Genomic DNA, 19,785 nt, shown 5'->3' with positions numbered 1-19,785 from the left:
CTGCCACCACGGCTACCACCACCAACAACCCCACTACCACAGCTATGCTTCTTGGACACCACTTCCACCTCCACCACCACCGCAACACACTGCGTTGGCTGACTCGCGGAAAACAAATCATCATCACTATGTTGTTCAGTATCTTCCTTCGCACCCGAGGAGATGTCTCTTAGGACTCTCAGGAAAGATGGCTTCCCGCTGGGAAGGGGGAGTGAAGACATAGATGATGGAATGGAAATGCTAGAAATACCCATATTACTACTGTCACTGTGCCAAGGAACTGTAGAGGATCTGGAATCTAATGAAACCTGGCTTGAAGCCAGATCATCAGAGTCTTCCTGCTGAGATGACCGCGAGCCAGCCAACCAGTCCACAATGGCCGTATTGTCTAAAGTAACCCGCCCAACGGAGGAGATGGACAAGTCTGGCTTGCTGATACTGCTACTACTACCAGCAGGCACATGGCTGCTGCTACTAGTGGAACTGGGCACATGTCTTGTGCCACAAATGCTGGTACTGGGTCTGGCACCAACAGATCCAACATTTGGACTGGAAGAGGACACGGCATGGGTGTTTTTTCCTCTACCCCGTCCTTTCACAACCTTTTTTTTACCAAACATTTCACTGCTGGAGTGCAGCAAGTTGAATCAAAACCTGGGGGATGAGCCCCTTCTAAAAGCGTATTCACACTCTGGCTTGGCAAATGGCAATGAATGAGAATTTCTATCAGCCATGCCGCAATGCACTCAGGGAATGCTGGGCGTTGTAATACTACGTCTACTACAAAGGCTGCCTGTATTGCAAGTTGGATTGTTATTTGTTTGTTATGTTAACGGCCGGGGATGAGCCCCTTCTAAAAGCGTATTCACACACCTACACTGGCTTGGCAAATGGCAATGAATGTGAATTTCTATCAGCCACGCCGCATTGCACTCAGGGAATGCTGGGAGTTGTAGTACTACGTCTACTAAAAAGGCTGCCTGTATTGCAAGTTGGATTGTTATTTGTTTGTTCTGTTAACGGCCGGGGATGAGCCCCTTCTAAAAGCGTATTCACACACTGACACTGGCTTGGCAAATGGCAATGAATGAGAATTTCTATCAGCCATGCCGCAATGCACTCAGGGAATGCTGGGCGTTGTAATACTACGTCTACTACAAAGGCTGCCTGTATTGCAAGTTGGATTGTTATTTGTTTGTTATGTTAACGGCCGGGGATGAGCCCCTTCTAAAAGCGTATTCACACACTAACACTGGCTTGGCAAATGGCAATGAATGAGAATTTCTATCAGCCACGCCGCAATGCACTCAGGGAATGCTGGGCGTTGTAGTACTACGTCTACTACAAAGGCTGCCTGTATTGCAAGTTGGATTGTTATTTGTTTGTTATGTTAATGCCCGGCGATGAGCCCCTTCTAAAAGCGTATTCACACACTGGCTTGGCAAATGGCAATGAATGAGAATTTCTATCAGCCACTGTGCACTGACTACAAAGCCTTCCTGTATTGCAAGTTGGATGCAACGGGGATGAGCCCCTTATAAAATCGTATTCACACACTGGCTGAGTAGTGAGTAGTAGATGAGCCCCTTCGATTGCTGGATTCCTGGCTTTTAGATTCCTAAAGCTTTCCCTTACTACACAGAGATGCTATCCCTACAGCTCCGTGCATAGACTTTTATTGCAGGCTTGAGCCCGCCCTATGCTGCCTCCCGATTGGCTGGGAGAGCCGTTTGCAAGGCATTATGGGGTAGCCTGATGTCAGGTGATATTGTGAAATCCTCCATTTTACATCTAACATGTGGCAGGCGCCAAAATGTAGCCGGGTTCGGTCAAAATGGGTTCGGCCGAACCCGGTGAAGTTCGGATTCGCTGCGAACCAAACTTTTCCCGATATTCGGACCGAAACCGGGTTCGGTTGTCCCGGTTCGCTCATCTCTAATACTGACTATAAGGAATATTTTTAAGCCATTTGGGATGGTGTCCACTGTCAAAGTTTAAATTACTGTTCGTATCCACTTTTTTAAAATGAGTGCGTATAATAAATTTGTTTGTCGATGAGATTATAGTTAAATCAAGAAAGTCAATTTCATCTTTTCGTATATTTGATACACCAAGTATTGTCATTGAGTGAGTGACAGAAATTTGTGGCACTTGTCTGGTCACCTTCCCATACAAAGAAAAGATAGTCTATATATATTTTATATAGTAAACAACAACACAATTTACGTATGTATAAACATACAATTCTTTCATATTAACCCGTTAGTGACCGCCAATACGCCTTTTCACGGCGGCCACTAACGGGCTTTATTCTGATGCATATGCATTTTTACGGCACTGCATCAGGATGAGTAAACAGTGCAGGGAGCGTCAAATCTCCCTGCTCTCAGCTGCCAGACGTAGCTGAGGGCTGGGTGCGTCCTTGCTCTGCCGTGTGAGATCGATATAAGTATCGATCTCACCCGTTTAACCCCTCAGATGCGGTGCACAATAGCGTGCACCACATCTGAGTGGTTTTGGAGAGAGGGAGGGAGGTCCCTCTCTCCCCCACCGACACCCGGCGATACGATTGCCGAGTGTCTGTATCTCCAATTGCAGCCGGGGGCCTACTAAAGGCCCCTAGGTCTGCCTGGAGCGAATGCCTGCTAGATCATGCCGGAGGCATGATCTAGCAGATGCCTGTCCGTTTTAAACGGACAGGCAGTAATACACTGCAATACAGAAGTATTGCAGAGTATTATAATAGTGATCGGAGAATCGCATATTAAAGTCCCCTAGTGGGACTAGTGAAAAAGTAAAAAAAAAGTTTAATAAAGTTAATTAAAAAAAAATTTTGAAAAAAAATGAAAAACCCAGCTTTTCCCAAAATGCTTTACTATTAAAAAACCAAAATAAAGTAAAAAAGTTACACATATTTGGTATTGCCGCGTCCGTAACGACCCCGACTATAAATCTATTACATTATTTAACCCGCACGGTGAACGCCGTAAAAAATGTAATCAAAAACTATGGAAAAATTGCTGTTTTCTGTGAATCCTGACTTAAAAAAAATGTGATAAAAAGTGATCAAAAAGTCGCATCTACTCCAAAATGGTACCAATAAAAACTATAAGTCTTCCCGCAAAAAAAAGCCCTCATACAACCGCATCGGCGAAAAAATAAAAACGTTACGGCTCTTCAAATATGGAGACACAAAAACAAATAATTTTGAAAAAAAAGTGTTTTTACTGTGTAAAAGTAGTAAAACATACAAAAACTATACAAATTTGGTATCGTTGCAATCGTAACAACCCGCTGAATAAAGTTATTGTGTTATTTATATCACAGGTAAACGGCGTAGATTTAAGACGCGAAAAAGAGTGACAAAATTTCTGTTTTTTTTCTATTCCCCCTCAAAAAAAAGTTAATAAAAGTTAATCAATAAATAATATGTCCCCCAAAATGGTGCTATTAAAAAATACAACTTGTCCCGCAAAAAACAAGACCTTATACAGCTATGTCAACGCAAAAATATAAAGGTTATAGCTCTTGGAACGCGACGATGGAAAAACTTAAAAAATGGTTTTGTCATTAAGGTTTAAAATAGGCTGGTTATTAAGGGGTTAATCTGACTCAGCAATTATTATTATATATATTTACTATATTTTTACACTCTTTATTTTAATCTACTTTTTATTCTGACATATAAAATTTTCATCTTTTAAATCAATTTATCATTATTTTTAATGGTCTTCCATTTTATTATACAAGTGTATTGTTATTTCTATAATGAATAATTGTTTTTGCTTCATCGCCAAACCTCGTTTATACTAGTTATTGTTTGACCTACATCCTGACCCGGTAGTCATTTCGACTACTGATCTCTAAGCCCGCTATATAATCACATGTATTAGGAAATGTTAGATCACTTGTACTGGACCTGACGAAGGGGCCAGTACGGCCTTGAAACACATTGTTGTCGTTTTAATTGTACAAATTAAAAGTTATTTCTATCACGGCTGCACCCTTGGATATTTTGTTTTTTACTCTCCTATTTCCTGGATTCATACAGCGAAGTTGTATCAACCTTCAGACCGGAATTCGGGCTGCAACCGTTCACCTGAGTGACTGCTTGGACACGCTTCATTGGATGTTATGCTCCTAGCATAACAGCACAAGGTCAGCATATTTGACCACCATTTTTCATTCCCTTGAAATTACTGGTTCATGCACTATGTGGGCTTTGTATTCTTTTTTTTCTACAGTGTGAAGGCGTTGACTTGGACTCAGATTTCCCAGATCTTAATCTGATTTAGCATCTGTGGAATATGTTAGAAAAACATGTCTGATCCATGTACAGGACATAAAGGATCTGCTGCTAACGTCTTGGTACCAGATACCACAGGAACTTTTAGAGGTCTAGTGGAGTCCATGCCTCAATGGCTCAGAGCTGTTTTAGTGGCCCCATGGGTACCTAGAGTATTAGGTAGGTGGTTTTAATGTTATGGCTGACCGGATGTATGTATGCAGGGACCTTTCCTCAATGTAACATCTGAAGAACCTATATGCTGATAATCCATCATTTGCTTTAAGCACGAAACTGCAAAATATTCTGGAATCTTTCAAGATCACAGGCAGAGCAGATATAAACAATTAGATGAATTAGGGGATCACAACTAAAGACACACATCTGTACTGTATTGTTAGTAGATAAAAGTTGTCATACTCTTAAATCCAATCATAGAAAGTCCTTGAGACTAACGGGTTGTACACACGGTCATGTTACAAGCTTCCATAGAAGTACATTAGACCTCTAGTGTATATATTTTTACCTTCGATTGGATACAAAGACATACATTGGGTTTTGTTAAATTCTTTAGAAACTCAATATAAAAAAAAATTGTGGAATGCTCCATCGGACTCTATATAAATGGAGGTATAAGGAATCAATGTTTCTAACGGTGAATATCTATGTACACATATAGTGTGACAGAGCCTGTATGACAGAGGGCTCTACCATATGCGTGATTCCTCAGAGTAATGATGACCTAAAATAACACATCAACACTATAAAAAGTCAATTTTTGTTAAAACTTACATGAAATATTTCCATGGTCCTGGTTCAAGGTTATCCTATTGATGATCCTAGTTGCCTGGATTTACGTAGGAATATTGTGTTTATCGTGGGAAAAGACATCACAAATAGTGATAATCAGCACATAAACACTATATAATGAAGAACCATGAAGGGTCTGCCTATATATAGAGAGATTGAAGGAAATGCACTGTGCCAGCTAAACCTATAGAGCTTTGTGCCATGGTCCCCTGTGATCAGTCCACTAACGAGCAGTAGGTAATTATCTGCATTGTATTCTAAGGGAAAACAAAAAAATATAATAACAATGTGTTTGCGGTGAAATTGGACAGATCATAGTATTTGTAAAAGTAGATTACTGTTTCATAATCACCCAAATTGTGAAACTATGGGATTTAGTTTGTAATGGTGGATTGCTGGTTTTGGGCACTCCCAGGAAGAGGTGGATTCAGATACTGATTTATGTACCCATTGTGCTCAGCCGAGCACATCAGCACCCCTTACAAGATAGTCAGTCATTAGTAATCTCCAAAAATATGGAGTATCAGTACTATCTCCGGGACCGGTAGCCAATAGGGCAGAGATATAGGAGAAATAAATGCTTTCGCGACAAGTGTTGATGAGGACCTTGTGCAACCATAACACTTGAAATGGATGAGGAAGAAGATACAATTGCTAAGGCAGAAGTGGTTGTAAGCAGTAAAAACACAAATGGAATGGCAGTGGTGATGTTTTCACCCATTTATGATAATGGAATGGACCATGGGTGGTTCTCTTTACATTGTAGCAGAGATGGGTCGCAACATGGAAGATCATGATTGCCAACACGGTCGCTGCACAAAAGCTAGTAACACGGTCGTGTTAGGAGGAGGAGGCAGAGAAAGAGGTGGAGGAACATTGATTAGTGAGGGGAATAACAGGCCCTAGTCAAGAAGACCTCTTTAGAGTAAGAAGTGATTCACCAAAATGGCTTCTTTTTTTATGATGACAAGAGCAAGTCCTCGAGGAATAGTGGGATCCCTGTGTGTGTAATAGAGTTTTTTTTTTTAATTATTTCTTAGTGGTCATCAGTAGAGTTTGTGAACAGCCCATCATTTGGAGACTTCCCTCTGCAATAGACACCACTGAATGAGACTGACTGAGACACCATTGTTAATCTTTCATTTTGTGTTCCCATAACCATTTCAGTGTGGATTTTGATGTGTGTTTCAGGTCATTATTATACTGAAAGGTCCAACCACACCCAAGTTTCAGCCTTCTGGTAGATGCAAACAGAGTTAGGACTGAAATTACCTGAAATTATGTAGACTTCATCATACACAGTCAAGTCACATTTTTATGACCACCAGCTAATATCCAGAGTAACCACCATGCTCCACACGGACAGCAACTAGATGGGCTCGGAGTCACTCAATAAGGAGCCGGTCGGTTGTGTCAGGTATCTGGAGCCATTTTGACTGCAGTGCATCCCACATTTGCTGGAGTGTCCGTGGGGCAGGATCCATAGAGCGAAAAACAAGATCGAGGTAGTCCCACAGATGCTCAATTGGGCTAAAGTCTGGCGAATTAGGGGGCCAGGGAAGTACTTGGAAGTCTTGGTTGCACTCTTCCAACCACTCTCGGACATTTCTAGCTGTGTCACATGTCGCATTGTCTTGCTGGAAGATTCCATCTACCCCATGGTCTGCAATAATGGATTCATACCTAAATCGGTTCAGAGTGCCTTCCACATGGATGAGTGGGCCCAGAGAATGCCATGAAACAATTCCCCAGACTATAATGCTGCCGCCACCAGCTTGTGTTTTTCCAGCAATGGTTGCAGGGTGTTTGTTCTCTGATGTTTTTCGCCTGACACGCCAATGTTCATCCGTTCCATGAAACAGAAAACGTTACTCATCAGAGTAGACAACCGTTTGCCAATCATCGGTGGTCCAATTCCGATACTGGCGTGCAAATTTAAGCCTTTTTTTCCGATGCACCTTTGTTAGTACAGGAGCACTGACCGTCCGTCTGCTTCAGAGCCCCATACACAGTTGGGTTTGCTGAACTGTTGCTTTAGACACATGTCTGGTATACCCCTGGTTGATTTTCATGGTGAGCTGATCCACTTTAGTGTGTTGTTCTGCCCACGTACACTTTCGTAGGTGATGCTCACCTCTCACATCAATGGCACGTGGTGCTCCACAGTTTCCACGTCTGTTATTCCCAATGGTGTCATTTGTCCACTCAAGATACACTTTCACCCCAGCAGCACACAAACAGTTCACAAACTGCGCTGCTTGAGAAATACCGCCACCCTGGGCCCGAAAGCCAATAATCATCCCTTATGGCAACTCTGATAAATCACCCCTTTTACCCATGGCAACATCGAGTGATATGTGTTCATTCAGCCTATCGCACACTTTTTATACCCACCAATCACTTATAAAAAGGTGTTACATATGCTCTTTATTATCACTAACTCTTGGTTTTGTAATGTGTCCGTAAAAATTTAAATCTGTCTGTAATTTTTAGATCAGTTGTCCAGAAATTAATGAAGTGGAGGTTGGCAGCCCTAACGTCAGGGGCTTCTCCAGGAGTGGAATCCCCGGCCAGAGCATTGCCGACACTCTGGCCAGGGATTCCAGCATTTCAAAGCACCTGACGTCACTCCCCATATATGGACATTGACGTCAGGGGCTTCTCCGGGCTAAGCTCTTAAAGTAGCACTGTGCCCAGGGAGTCCCCTTCAAGGGCCAGGATAATTTTTTAATGGCCGGGAATGGCACCATCTCATAGACCATGACTTCATTGTCCATACATGGACAGTGATGTCATGGCCTCCTCCAGGAGCGGAATCTCCGGCCAGAGCGTTGATGACACTCTGACCAGGGATTCAGGCATCTCAAAGCCCCTGACATCACTGTTCATATATGTCTCCTGTTATTGGAGATGTACGTTTTTCCTTTTCTTTTCTACCCAGTCCAGACACCATGAAAACTTCTCCCAGCCACCACTAAAGTTTGCTGCTCCCTTAGTGAACCACATAGTAATATTGCCCAACTTAGTGTGCCACATAAGTAATAGTGACTCATTAGTGTGCCTATAGTAGTAGTGCCGCCCTATGTGGGCCACACAATAACAGTACCCCCTGTGATCCCCCCACACAGAAAAGGTGTCCCCAAATAGTAAAGGCGCCTCAACACAGTAATGGTGCCACTACAATGGTGCCTCCTTAGTTACTCTCACACTAATAGATGCCCCCACTTTAGTGAAAATGTCCCCCAGTACTGGTGCCAACTTAGTGTCCTCCACACAGTAATTATGCCCCTCCACTCATTAATGATGCCCTTTTCATGTCCCCAATGCATAATGGTCCCTCTTAGTGCCTCCCCACTCAATAATTATGTGAATTAGTGCCCCTACTCATTAATGGTCCGTCCTAATGCCCTGACACTCAGTAATAATGTGACTTAGTGCTCCCACTCAGTAATGATGACCCATACATCACTCAAAAAAAGTGGCCAAATAAGTAATAAAACTACGTAATACTCAGTGTCTTTGGAAGCTCCCTCATATACTCTCAAAGGCTACAAGCTACTTTCCGCTTGCAGGCTATGAGACGCTGGGACTACTGTGCAGACCGATGCGATCACATCATAGTGACAATTTTATTTTATGTCTTTAACCCCTTATATAATCTATAGATTTTTGTTGTTGTTTTTTCTGTGGGTGGACAGGACTCACTTTGAAGTATTTTTTTTTGCTATTTTTATATGGCATTCACGAAACATACATTTATTCTACTGGTTGTTATGGTTAAGTTGATACCAAATCTGTGCACATTGCTGGGGTCAAGATGCCACAGTAATTACGGAACATTTCTGCACTCATCCTTTTTTTTCTATTTTAATCTCTTTGATGCCTCATTTTGCTTAAGAAAAATTGTTGGCTGATTTGACGGCAATTTATGGCATTTCTTAATTTGTATATTGTGTATGACATCCTATAAACCAAACTTATAATGGTCACCATTAAATTAAACTTTTTTATATCATTATAAAAAGAAGCGGCAGGACAAAACCATCAAATTTATTGTAAGTAGGGGCCAATCCAAGATATGTGTAATGTCCATGGCTGCGAGCTGTCAGCTCCGGTCCCCTCCTGACAGCCGCAGCCACGAGTCGGCAAGTGCTGGCCCCAGCCTCATTACATATTCTGTGCTTAGTCCCTGGGTGCAGTCCAGGGCACACAGACCATATATCAGTACTGCACCAGGCTGTTTTTGTAGAAACAAACACAAAGAAAGGACAAGGCTCTCAGTAAGCCATGGAGTCTCTTATCACATGGTGGAATTCCCTTATTTATTTATTTTATTACAAAATGAACATCTCCAAAACTAACCATTGAATATCCCTCATATTTATTACACATGTAGCCCTTGACACTCTGACCTATCCTAAAAATATTCAAGGTTCTGTGACACGCGCTTGGCCCACAGAAGCCTCGCCAGCAACGTCTGTTTTTACGCACGTTTAGACCGTTTTTTGGTGAAACACCGCCGATGAATGTAAAATAAGTGCAGTATCGATTGCACGGTGTTTTTTCACAGATCAATCTGAAAACAGATTTGACACCGTATTATCACACAAGAAAGCTATTTAAAGCCCCATGGCACATATAGCACCCAGAATGCATTTCTTGACATGCTGCGGTAGTGACCCCAAAATGTGAGTCAGTCCCCCCCTAGTCTCCTGTGAGAGTTTGTAACACTTCTTTGAGTGTATCCATAACAGGGCTTAGGAAGAGGTGTTAGGCATGCATGCTGGAGCTGTTTGGATGTGGATTTTTTAAATGACCGTTTTTTTGTGAAAATCCACGGATGAATATAAAATAAGTGTAGTATCGATTTCACTGTGTTTTTTCACGGATCCATCTGAAAACAGATTTGACATGGTATAATCAAACGAGAAAGATATTTAAAGCCCCTGGGCACATATAGCACCCAGAGTGCTAGTTTCCTGCGAGGGCTCAGAACACAGCTGTGAGTACCTCACCAGTAAGTACCTTTATGTGTTATTTCATTTTTGACTTTGCACCACCGGTGGTGATGGCGAAAGTCAATAACGGACCGCGTCCGTCCATACAAAACTTTCTGTCCCAAAAGGTGAAATAGACTCTAAAACACACTCTAGTGCGCTCGGAATATAGACATATATGACTATTCACCAGAAATGTTTATCTGTTATGTAACACATATTGTGTATTATGTTGTGGTTTCTTACTGTATATTTTTCAGGTCTGGATGCCATGGTGTCGAGGATAACACCTATTTAAGAGGGGAGACATGTGGTACCCCACAAAGTGGAGTCTTCAGAAAGCAGGAATACACTGTATTTTGTATATGTGATGTGTTTTACTACTGTAATCTGTGTAAAGTGATTGCAGGCAGTGCTCAAAGGGTTACTTTCTTTACAAGGTTTGTTAATAATTAAACCAGTTCAGGGTAGAATTCTCTGGAAACATTATAAGTCTTTTGGAGAAGCAACTAGCCAATCACAGAGCTCCTAACTAATGAGCCTGTGAGGGAGGAGTTAGCTAGTGGAGTGAGAAAGGAAAAAGCATGCTGAGCTAGTCTCTGCAGAGGGAGACATCTAACTCCTAAAGAAGCCGGTGTACAGAGACATATTGTCCAGGGAGTAAAGAAATCTAACAGACAGAGAGAGATGAAGAGTTACAGCCGAACTTCTAGAGAAGCAAAGACCAATTGGCTGAACACTAACCTGAGAAAAGAAGAAAGGAACCTCATGAGCCTGCCTGTACTCCATGCTACATCCAGCCTGCCTGTACTCCATGCTACATCCAGCCTGCCTGTACTCCATGCTACATCCAGCCTGCCTGTACTCCATGCTAAGAATGCGACGCAGACCCTTGAAATTTTCTGGGGTAGGACAGAGTGTCATCTGCTACAGGTGTCAGAAGATTTATGGCTTTGAGGCGATTCGCTTTTAAGACATTATTTTTTCATTAGAACTAAATTGTAAACGTGCGTAAAAATAGCCGTTGCTCACAAGGCTTTTGTGGGCCAAGCGCGCCTCACAGAACCTTGAATTTTCTTAGGATAGGTCAGAGCGTCAAGGGCTACATGTCTAACAAATATTAGATATATTCAACAGCTAGTTTTTAAGATATTCATTTTTTAATGAAAATAAATGGAAGCCATGTGTAGAAACAGGCGTCGCTAACGAGGAGTTTCCTCACTAACCGCGCGACGTATCGTCACGAGTCTTGGCGTACATACTCAGTAGATGGTGAGGTATAATATTTCTGGGGCTCGTAACTCCACATTGAGCGGTTACGGAAATATTTTGGTAAAACTATCAATATTAAGCTCTAAGTAAGGAAATTCCGCCATGTTTATGGGGCAAAAGAGGAGTCCCCTTTTAGAAAAGATGACGCTCATGGGAGATGGAGGTGTTTTTTCCCACGAGCAGAAAAAGCGTTCGCTGTAAAAAGCATCATGCCCTTTCTTCGGGCGTTTCCGTCTCTGACCTCCCATTGACATCAATGGGAGGGAGAGAAAAGTATTTGTCGCTGCGTTTTTTGCCCCCAGCTGAAAAACGCGGCAAACGGCGTGCAGGCAGGTCAAAATCTGATTTTTCTACCTGCAAACAACTCTGTGTGAACAGGGCCTTACCGTGGCTGAGGGTCGCATCACAGCTCTATTATATGGGGGAACTGTGAATAGCTCCATTATGGGGACACTCTGGCAACTTCTGTTATAGGAGCACTGCGGTGCCTCTATTATGGGACAACTGTGGTCTGCTCAATTAGAGGCGCGTTCTGTGGCTGGCTTTATTTATGGGGGCACTATGACAAGCACTGTTATGGGGACACTCTGGCAGGTTCTGTTATATAGACACGCTGGCCGGCTCTATTATGGAGGAACTGGTTAGCACTATCACAGGTGCACACTATTGCTGCCTCTAAAATGGGGGCACCATGAAAAGAATGGTTATGGGCCAGGTTCTGTCATGTGGCTAACTCTTCTATAGGAGAACTAGGACTGATTCCAATATGGAGCCACTCTGGCAGGATCTATTATAGGAACACTGTGGCTTTCTCTATTATGGGGGGGAGGGAGTGTAGTTGCTTCTGTTATGGGGGAACTATGGCGGGTTAGGAAAGACACTGTGGCTCACTCTATTATTAACTGTGACTAGCTCTATAATGGGGGCACTCTGGCACACTCTTATGGAGCACTGTGGCTTACTCTGTTATATGGATGGCTGATATAGGGGCACTCTGGCACACAGTGTGGCTTACTCACATGTGACTAGCTCTATAATGGGGGCACTCTGGCAGGTTGTTATGAAGCACTGTGGCTTACTCTGTTATATGGATGGCTGATATAGGGGCACTCTGGCACGCACTGTGGCATACTCTCATGTGACTAGCTCTATAATGGGGGCACTCTGGCACGCATTGTGGCCTACTCTCATGTGCCTGGCTCTATAATGGGGGCACTCTGGCAGGCTGTTATGGTTGCACTCTGGCAGGCTGTGGTATGGGGGCACCGCAGACAGAAAATGCTCAGTCTGTACTGGCCCCCCTACTCCATCTCTAAAAATCGGGGGGGGGGGGGGGGGAGGGATGACGACTATTCACACAGGCATCAGGCAACCCCATAATAGGGGCAACAAGTGACTTTCGGGTATTAAGTGACGTCCTGTGCTTGTGTAAGTCATAGGCCTGTAACATGGTGACACCAAGAATGCTCCCACCCCCCGACTTATCCTGCACCCCTGTACAAACACAGGTGTCTCTCTCTATATACACATAGATACATATATACATCCCTGTCCTCTTCTCCCCGCACATAGTAATGACCCGGTAATCACCGACCTGACAGCCGCTACCGCTGTATTCAAATAGAACCGCGGAGCGCAGCGCTGCAGTCACACCCGGCAGCCAATAACAGGCTTCTAAACGCTGGAGCTCAAACAGCACTCACATGAAAGTTACGTGGTCGGCCATATTTCTAAAGACCATGTAACTCATCATTGTGAGGGAAAGCGGCCTCTGCTGACAGGACACGTGGAAAGGGACAATCTGGAGAGCGGCTCGTGATGTGATGATTTACCTTTACTCGGTGCTTTACATGTAACACGCAGCTTAATTAACCCCTTCAGGACTGAGCCTGTTTTGGCCTTCAGGACGAAGCCAATTTTTAACCCCTTAATGACCAGCCTATTTTGGACCTTAATGACCAAGCTATTTTTTACGTTTTTCAATCGTCGCATTCCAAGGGCTATAACCTTTTTATTTTTGCGTCGACATAGCTGTATAAGGTCTTGTTTTTTGCGGGACAAGTTGTATTTTTTAATAGCACCATTTTTAGGTACATATTATTTATTGATTAACTTTTTTTGGGGGGGGAATAGAAAAAAATCGGAAATTTCGCCACTCTTTTCTGCATCCTAAATCTACGCTGTTTACCGTGTGGTATAAATAACACAATAACTTTATTCAGCGGGTTGTTACGATTGCAACAATACCAAATTTGTATAGTTTTTGTATGTTTTACTACTTTTACACAGTAAAAACGCTTTTTTTTCAAAATTATTTGTTTTTGTGTCTCCATATTTGAAGAGCCGTAACGTTTTTATTTTTTCACCGATGCAGTTGTATGAGGGCTTTTTTTTGCGGGGCGACTTGTAGTTTTTATTGGTACCATTTTGGAGTAGATGCGACTTTTTGATCACGTTTTATCACATTTTTTTAAAGTCAGTATTCACAGAAAAAAGCAATTTTTCCATAGTTTTTTTATTACATTTTTTTACGGCGTTCATCGTGCAGGTTAAATAATGTAATAGATTTATAGCCTGGGTCGTTACGGACGTGGCAATACCAAATATGTGTAACTTTTTAACTTTATTTTGTTTTTTTAATAGTAAAGCATTTTGTAAGGGGAAAAGCTGGGTTTTTCATTTTTTTTCACATTTTTTTTTTCATTAACTTTATTAAACTTTTTTTTCACTTTTTTACTAGTCCCACTAGGGGACTATAATATGCGATTCTCCGATCGCATTTATAATACACTGCAATACTTTTGTATTGCAGTGTATTACTGCCTGTCCGTTTAACACGGACAGGCATCTGCTAGGTCATGCCTGCGGCATGATCTAGCAGGCATTCACTCCAGGCAGACCTGGGGGCCTTTATTAGACCCCCGGCTGCCATTAGAGACACAGACACTCGGCGATCGTATCGCCGGGTGTCGGTGGGGGAAGAGAGGGAGCTCCCTCCCTCTCTCCAAAACCACTCAGATGCGGTGCTCGCTATTGAGCACCGCATCTTAGGGGTTAAACATGTGAGATCCATACTAATATCGATCTCACACGGCAGAGCAGGGACGCTCCCAGCCCTCAGCTGCCTCTAGCAGCTGAGAGCAGGGAGATTTGACAGCTCCCTGCTCTGTTTACTTATTCCGATGCCGCGACGTAAAAAGTCTATGGCATCGGAATAAGGCCCGTTAGTGACCGACGTAGAAATACGATGGGTCGGTCACTAACGGGTTTAAATCTGACATGTGTCACTTTATGTGGTAATAACTCCGGAATGCTTTTGCCTATCCAAGTGATTCTGAGACTGTTTTCTCGTGACATATTGTACTTTATGTTAGGGAAAAAAATTAGTCCATAAATTCAATATTTATTTGTAAAACACACCAAGATTTAGAGAAAATTAGCAAAAATTAGCATTTTTCTAAATTTAAATGTATCTGCTTGTAAGACAGATAGTTATACCACACAAAATACTTACTAGTTTATATTTCCCATAGGTCTACTTTATGTTTGCATCGTTTTTTGAACATTCTTTTATTTTTCTAGGACATTACAAGGCTTAGAACTGTAGCAGCAATTTCTCATATTTTCAAGAAAATTTCAAAAGCCTATTTTTTCAGGGACCAGTTCAGTTCTGAAATGGCTTTGAGGGCCCTATATATTAGAAAGTCCCAATAAATCACCCCATTTTGAAAACTGCACCCCTCAAAGTATTCAAAACAGCATTCAGAAAGTGTTTTAACCCTTTAGATGTTTCACAGGAATTAAGGCAAAGTAGAGGTTAAATTTACAAATTATTTTTTTTTTTTCGAAAATTGATTTGTAATACATTTTTTCTGTACTACAGAAGGTTTTACCCAAGAAATGCAACTCAATATTTATTGCCCAGATTCTGAAGTTTTTAGAAATATCCCACATTTGGCCCTAGTGTCCTAATGGACTGAAAGACAGGCCTCAGAAGCAAAGGAGCACCTAGTGGATTTTGGGGCCTCCTTTTTTTAGAATATATTTTAGGCACCATGTCAGGTTTGAAGAGGTCTTGTGGTGCCAAAACAGTGGAAACCCCCCAAAAGTGACCACATTTTGGAAACTATACTCCTCAAGGAATTTTGAACCCACAGTTTTTTTGCTAAATTTATTTGAATTAGTATGTGAAGGTGAAAATCTACTTTTTTTGTGAAAAAACGTAGAAATTTTAAATTTTTACAAGGAATAAAGTAGAAAAAACACCCCAACATATGTAAAGCAATTTATTACAATTATAGCAATACCCCATATGTGGTAATAAACTGCTGTTTGGACCCACAGCAGGGCTCAGAAGAGAAGGAGCGCCATTTGGAGTTTGGATTTCTGATTTTGCTGGAATAGTTTTCAGTGCCATGTTGCATTTGCAATGCACTGGAGGGATGAAAACAGTGGAAACCCCCCAAATGTGACCCCATTTTGGAAACTACACCCCTCAAGGAATTTTTCTAGGGGTAAAGTTAGCATTTTGACCCTGCAGTTGTTTTGCTGAATTCATTGGAATTAGTCTGTGAAGGTAAAAATCTACTTTTTTTCTGTAAGAACTTAGACATTTTTAATTTTTACAAGAACTAAAAGAGAAAAAGCACCCCAACATTTGTAAAACAATTTCTCCTGATTACGTAAATAACCCATATGTGGTAATAAACTGCTGTTTGGACCCACACCGGGGCTTAGAAGGGAAGGAGCGCTATTTGGCTTTTGGAGCTGAAATTTAGCTGGAATAGTTTTTGGGTGTCATGTCGAATTTGCAAAGCCACTGAGAGACCGAAACAGTGGAAGCCCCCCAAAAGTAACCCCATTTTGGAAACTAAACCACTTAAGGAATCTATCTAGGGGTATAGTGAGCATTCAGACCCCACACGTCTTTTGCAGAAATTTTTAGAATTAGGCCGTGAAAATTAATATCAACATTATTTCCACTAAAATGTTGAATTTTTTCAATTTCACAAAGGATAAAGGAGAAAATGCACCTCAACATTTGTAAAGCAATTTCTCCCGAGTACGGCTATACCCCACATGTGGTCGTAAATTATTTTTCATTAGAAAGTAATTAACCCTTTCCGAACTGATCCATGTTTTGCTTTTTCTTTTTTCCTCCCCGCTTTCCGAGAGTCACAACTTTTTTATTTTTTCGTCAATAGAGCGGTGTGAGGGCATATTTTTTGCGGGACGAGCTGTAGTTTTTATTGGTACCATTTTTTGGTACATAAGACTTTTTGAGCACTTTTTATTAAATTTTTTGGTAGAGCAAAGGTGACCAAAAAACTGCGATTTTGCAGTCTAAAATTCTTTATTTTTCACGGCGTTCACCGTGCGAGTTCAATAATGGTATATTGTAATAGCTTGGACTTTTACGGACGCAGCAATACCAATTTTGGGTATTTTTTTATTTTTTTTACAATACTTTAGAGAAAAAATTTGAAAAGGGTTTATTTTTGGACTTTAAATATTTATTTAATTTTTTCCACTAATAATAATAATTTACTTTTGTTTTTACATATTTTATTAGTCCCCCTAGGAGACTTGAACCAGCAATCGTTATATCACTTTTAGAATACACTGCAATACTAATGTATTGCAGTATATTGTGATTTTTACAGGCTCCTGTAACAGCGTGATCGCTGTTTCTGTCCGTTAGTCCCGGGTATCAGCTGTTATACACAGCTGACACCTGCAGCGTATGGCGCGGGCTCAGCGCGTGAGATGCTCCATATATCACCCCCCACACCACGACATGCTATTAAGTAATGGTGCGCGAAGGGTTTAATGCGCAGCGGATGGTGCAGAGTGAAAATTAAAATTTTCCACTAATGTGCCATTTTAGTGCACTATATGTTGTGCCCAGTTTGTGCCACAAATACCTCATAAAATTTTAACCGGGTTCTCCCGGGTATGGCGATGCCATATTGGTGGATGTAAACGGCTGTTTGGGCACTCTGTAGGGGTCAGAAGGGAGGGACGCCATTTGGCGCGCATATTTTGCTTGGTAGTAGCTCTGGCGTTTTGCTGGTATTTCAGTTTATAATGTGGGGGCAAATGTAGACTGGGCAGAGTACATCAGGGGCATAATAAAAGGGTATAATAATGCGGTAAATAAATAATAATCCGCAGATATGTGGCCTTTGTGGCACTTATAAATGGCGCCTGATCTTATCCGCTTTTGGACACTGCACAATTTGCATCGCCATAATCTGGGAGCCAGAACTTTTTTTATTTTTTCACCACCGGAGCCGTGTGAGGGCTTATTCTTTGCGGGACAATCTGTAGATTTCATTGGTACCATTTTGGGGTACATGCCATTTCTTTGATCACTTTTTATTCCATTTTTCGGCAAGCCAGGTGACCAAAAACCATAAATTCTGACAATGATTTTTATTTATTTTTTACGACGTTTACACTGGGCTATAAATGACCATTATATTTTATTCTGCGGGTCAGTACGATTACAGCGATACCAGATGTATATAGGTTTTTTATGTTTTGCAGCGTTTGCACAATAAAATCACTTATTTATAAAATAATTTATTTTTTGTGTCACCATATTCTGAGAGCCATAAGTTTTTTATTTTTCAGTCAAAAAAGCGGTGTAAGGGCTTGTTTTTTGCAGGACGGGTTGTAGTTTGTATCGGTACTATTTTGGCGTACATCCGACTTTTTGATCATTTTTTATTGTATATTTTGGGAGGGGTTGTGACCAAATAATAGTGATTCTGGCATTGTTTTTCGTTTATTTTTTTTGCGCTGTTCACCGCCCGGGAAAAATAATATTATAGTTTTATAGTTGGGGTCGTTACGAACGCGGTGATACCAAATATGTGTACTTTTTTCTTACGTGTTCATTTTTTCTTCCTATAATAAAAGACTTATTATAGGAAAAGAAGCAGTTCTTGTTTATATCACTTATAACTTTTATTTTTACACTTTTTTTAAAACATTTTTATTCCTTTTTTTCCTTTTTTCACTTGTCCCACTAGGGGACACTTAGACTTGCAGCTCTGATCGCTGCTGGAGTACATTACACTACACACGTAATGTAATGCATTCCAACTGTCATTGTGACGTAACAGTCACACTGACAGGAAGCCTACGACGACCAGTCTCCGGCTGGTCCTCATAGGCTTCTGTACATGGCAGCCCGAAAGCCATTGTCTGGTGTCCGGTTGCCATGGGTACCATCACCAGCCCCCTTGATTTCACATGGGGCCGCCGATCGGCGCTAAACACCTTAATTGTGGCGTTCAAAATCGAACGCCGCAACTAAGGGTTTAACTGCCGAAATCAGCGGCGATGGGCCGCTGATCGGCAATGGGGAATGCAGGGCAGACACCTTGCACAGTTAACCGTCGCTGCAGTGTAGCGCCGCGTGGCGGTTAACTGTCAAAGCACTGACGTTACTGCACGTCAAGGTGCGCAAAGTGACTGCTCACATTGACGTGCATTAACGTCAAGGTGCGGGTAGGGGTTAAGAACTACTTTAAAGGGGTTGTACAAGATTAGAAAAATATGGCTGTTTTTTTCCAAAAAAACATTGTCTTACCACACTTTGGTGACCCCTTTTCATCAGAAGGCTCAAATTATTATTTTTGTTTTTATACAGTGAAAAAAACCACCCGGCTATGGGTAAAGGCAACCATTCATCGGTTACAAAGTTCTTATTATTGGGATTCCCAGATGTCACTGGCTACAAGGCCGTTGTTTTTTTTATTGTTATCTTGAATGTTTACATAATGACTGTAATGATCAATTTTCTGGTTATGGTGTTGGTGTCCATCAAGCCTCAGCTCCATTCTCCCATGTACTTCTTCCTACAGCAGTTATCATTAGTTGAATCCATGTTTCTAACAGTTATAGTTCCGAACATGCTTCATGTTGTATGGTTAGAAGGAGCCACCATTTCCATTATTGGATGTATAACCCAGACTTACATGTATTGTGCCATAGGGTGCACAGAATGTCACCTCCTCACAGTCATGTCTTATGGCCGCTACTTGGCCATTTGTAACCCTCTTCGCTACAGCACCATCATGGATACGAGACTTCAGCACCTCTTGGTCATCTATTGTTGGGTTTTTGGCTTTCTGCTGACCCAAATCACTCTTAACTTTCTTTGTCAGCTTCAGTTCTGTGAACCTCATGTGATTGACCATTTTTTCTGCGATCTTGTTCCTTTTGTTGAACTTTCCTGTTCTTACAAGTTTGCCCTACAGTTGGAGATCCCGATTGTCGCCATCCCGATAATGGTCATACCTTTTATTTTAGTTCTTATCAGCTACATCTGTGTCTTTGTAACAATTTTTTGAATCTCGTCTGCAAAAGGAAGGCAGAAAACCTTCTCCACTTGTAGCTTCCACCTCACCG

General features: G+C 41.7%; 1 protein-coding gene across 1 annotated transcript in view; it reads right to left on the bottom strand.

Moving 5' to 3' along the window:
* The window catches only part of LOC142750692 (olfactory receptor 5G3-like), a 31,759-nt gene extending 12,185 nt beyond the window's left edge, over nucleotides 1-19,574 (bottom strand). Inside the window, exon 1 of the mRNA XM_075859680.1 lies at nucleotides 19,353-19,574. Within this exon, the coding sequence (XP_075715795.1) occupies nucleotides 19,353-19,574 (222 nt within the window). The remainder of the gene's footprint in view (nucleotides 1-19,352) is intronic.
* Nucleotides 19,575-19,785: the final 211 nt, after the last annotated feature.

This window comes from Rhinoderma darwinii, chromosome 3, assembly GCF_050947455.1.
Source record: "Rhinoderma darwinii isolate aRhiDar2 chromosome 3, aRhiDar2.hap1, whole genome shotgun sequence".
Classification (NCBI taxonomy): domain Eukaryota; kingdom Metazoa; phylum Chordata; class Amphibia; order Anura; family Rhinodermatidae; genus Rhinoderma; species Rhinoderma darwinii.
The sequence above is the reverse complement of the archived record's forward strand: the minus strand, read 5'-3'. Positions and strand labels throughout refer to the sequence as shown.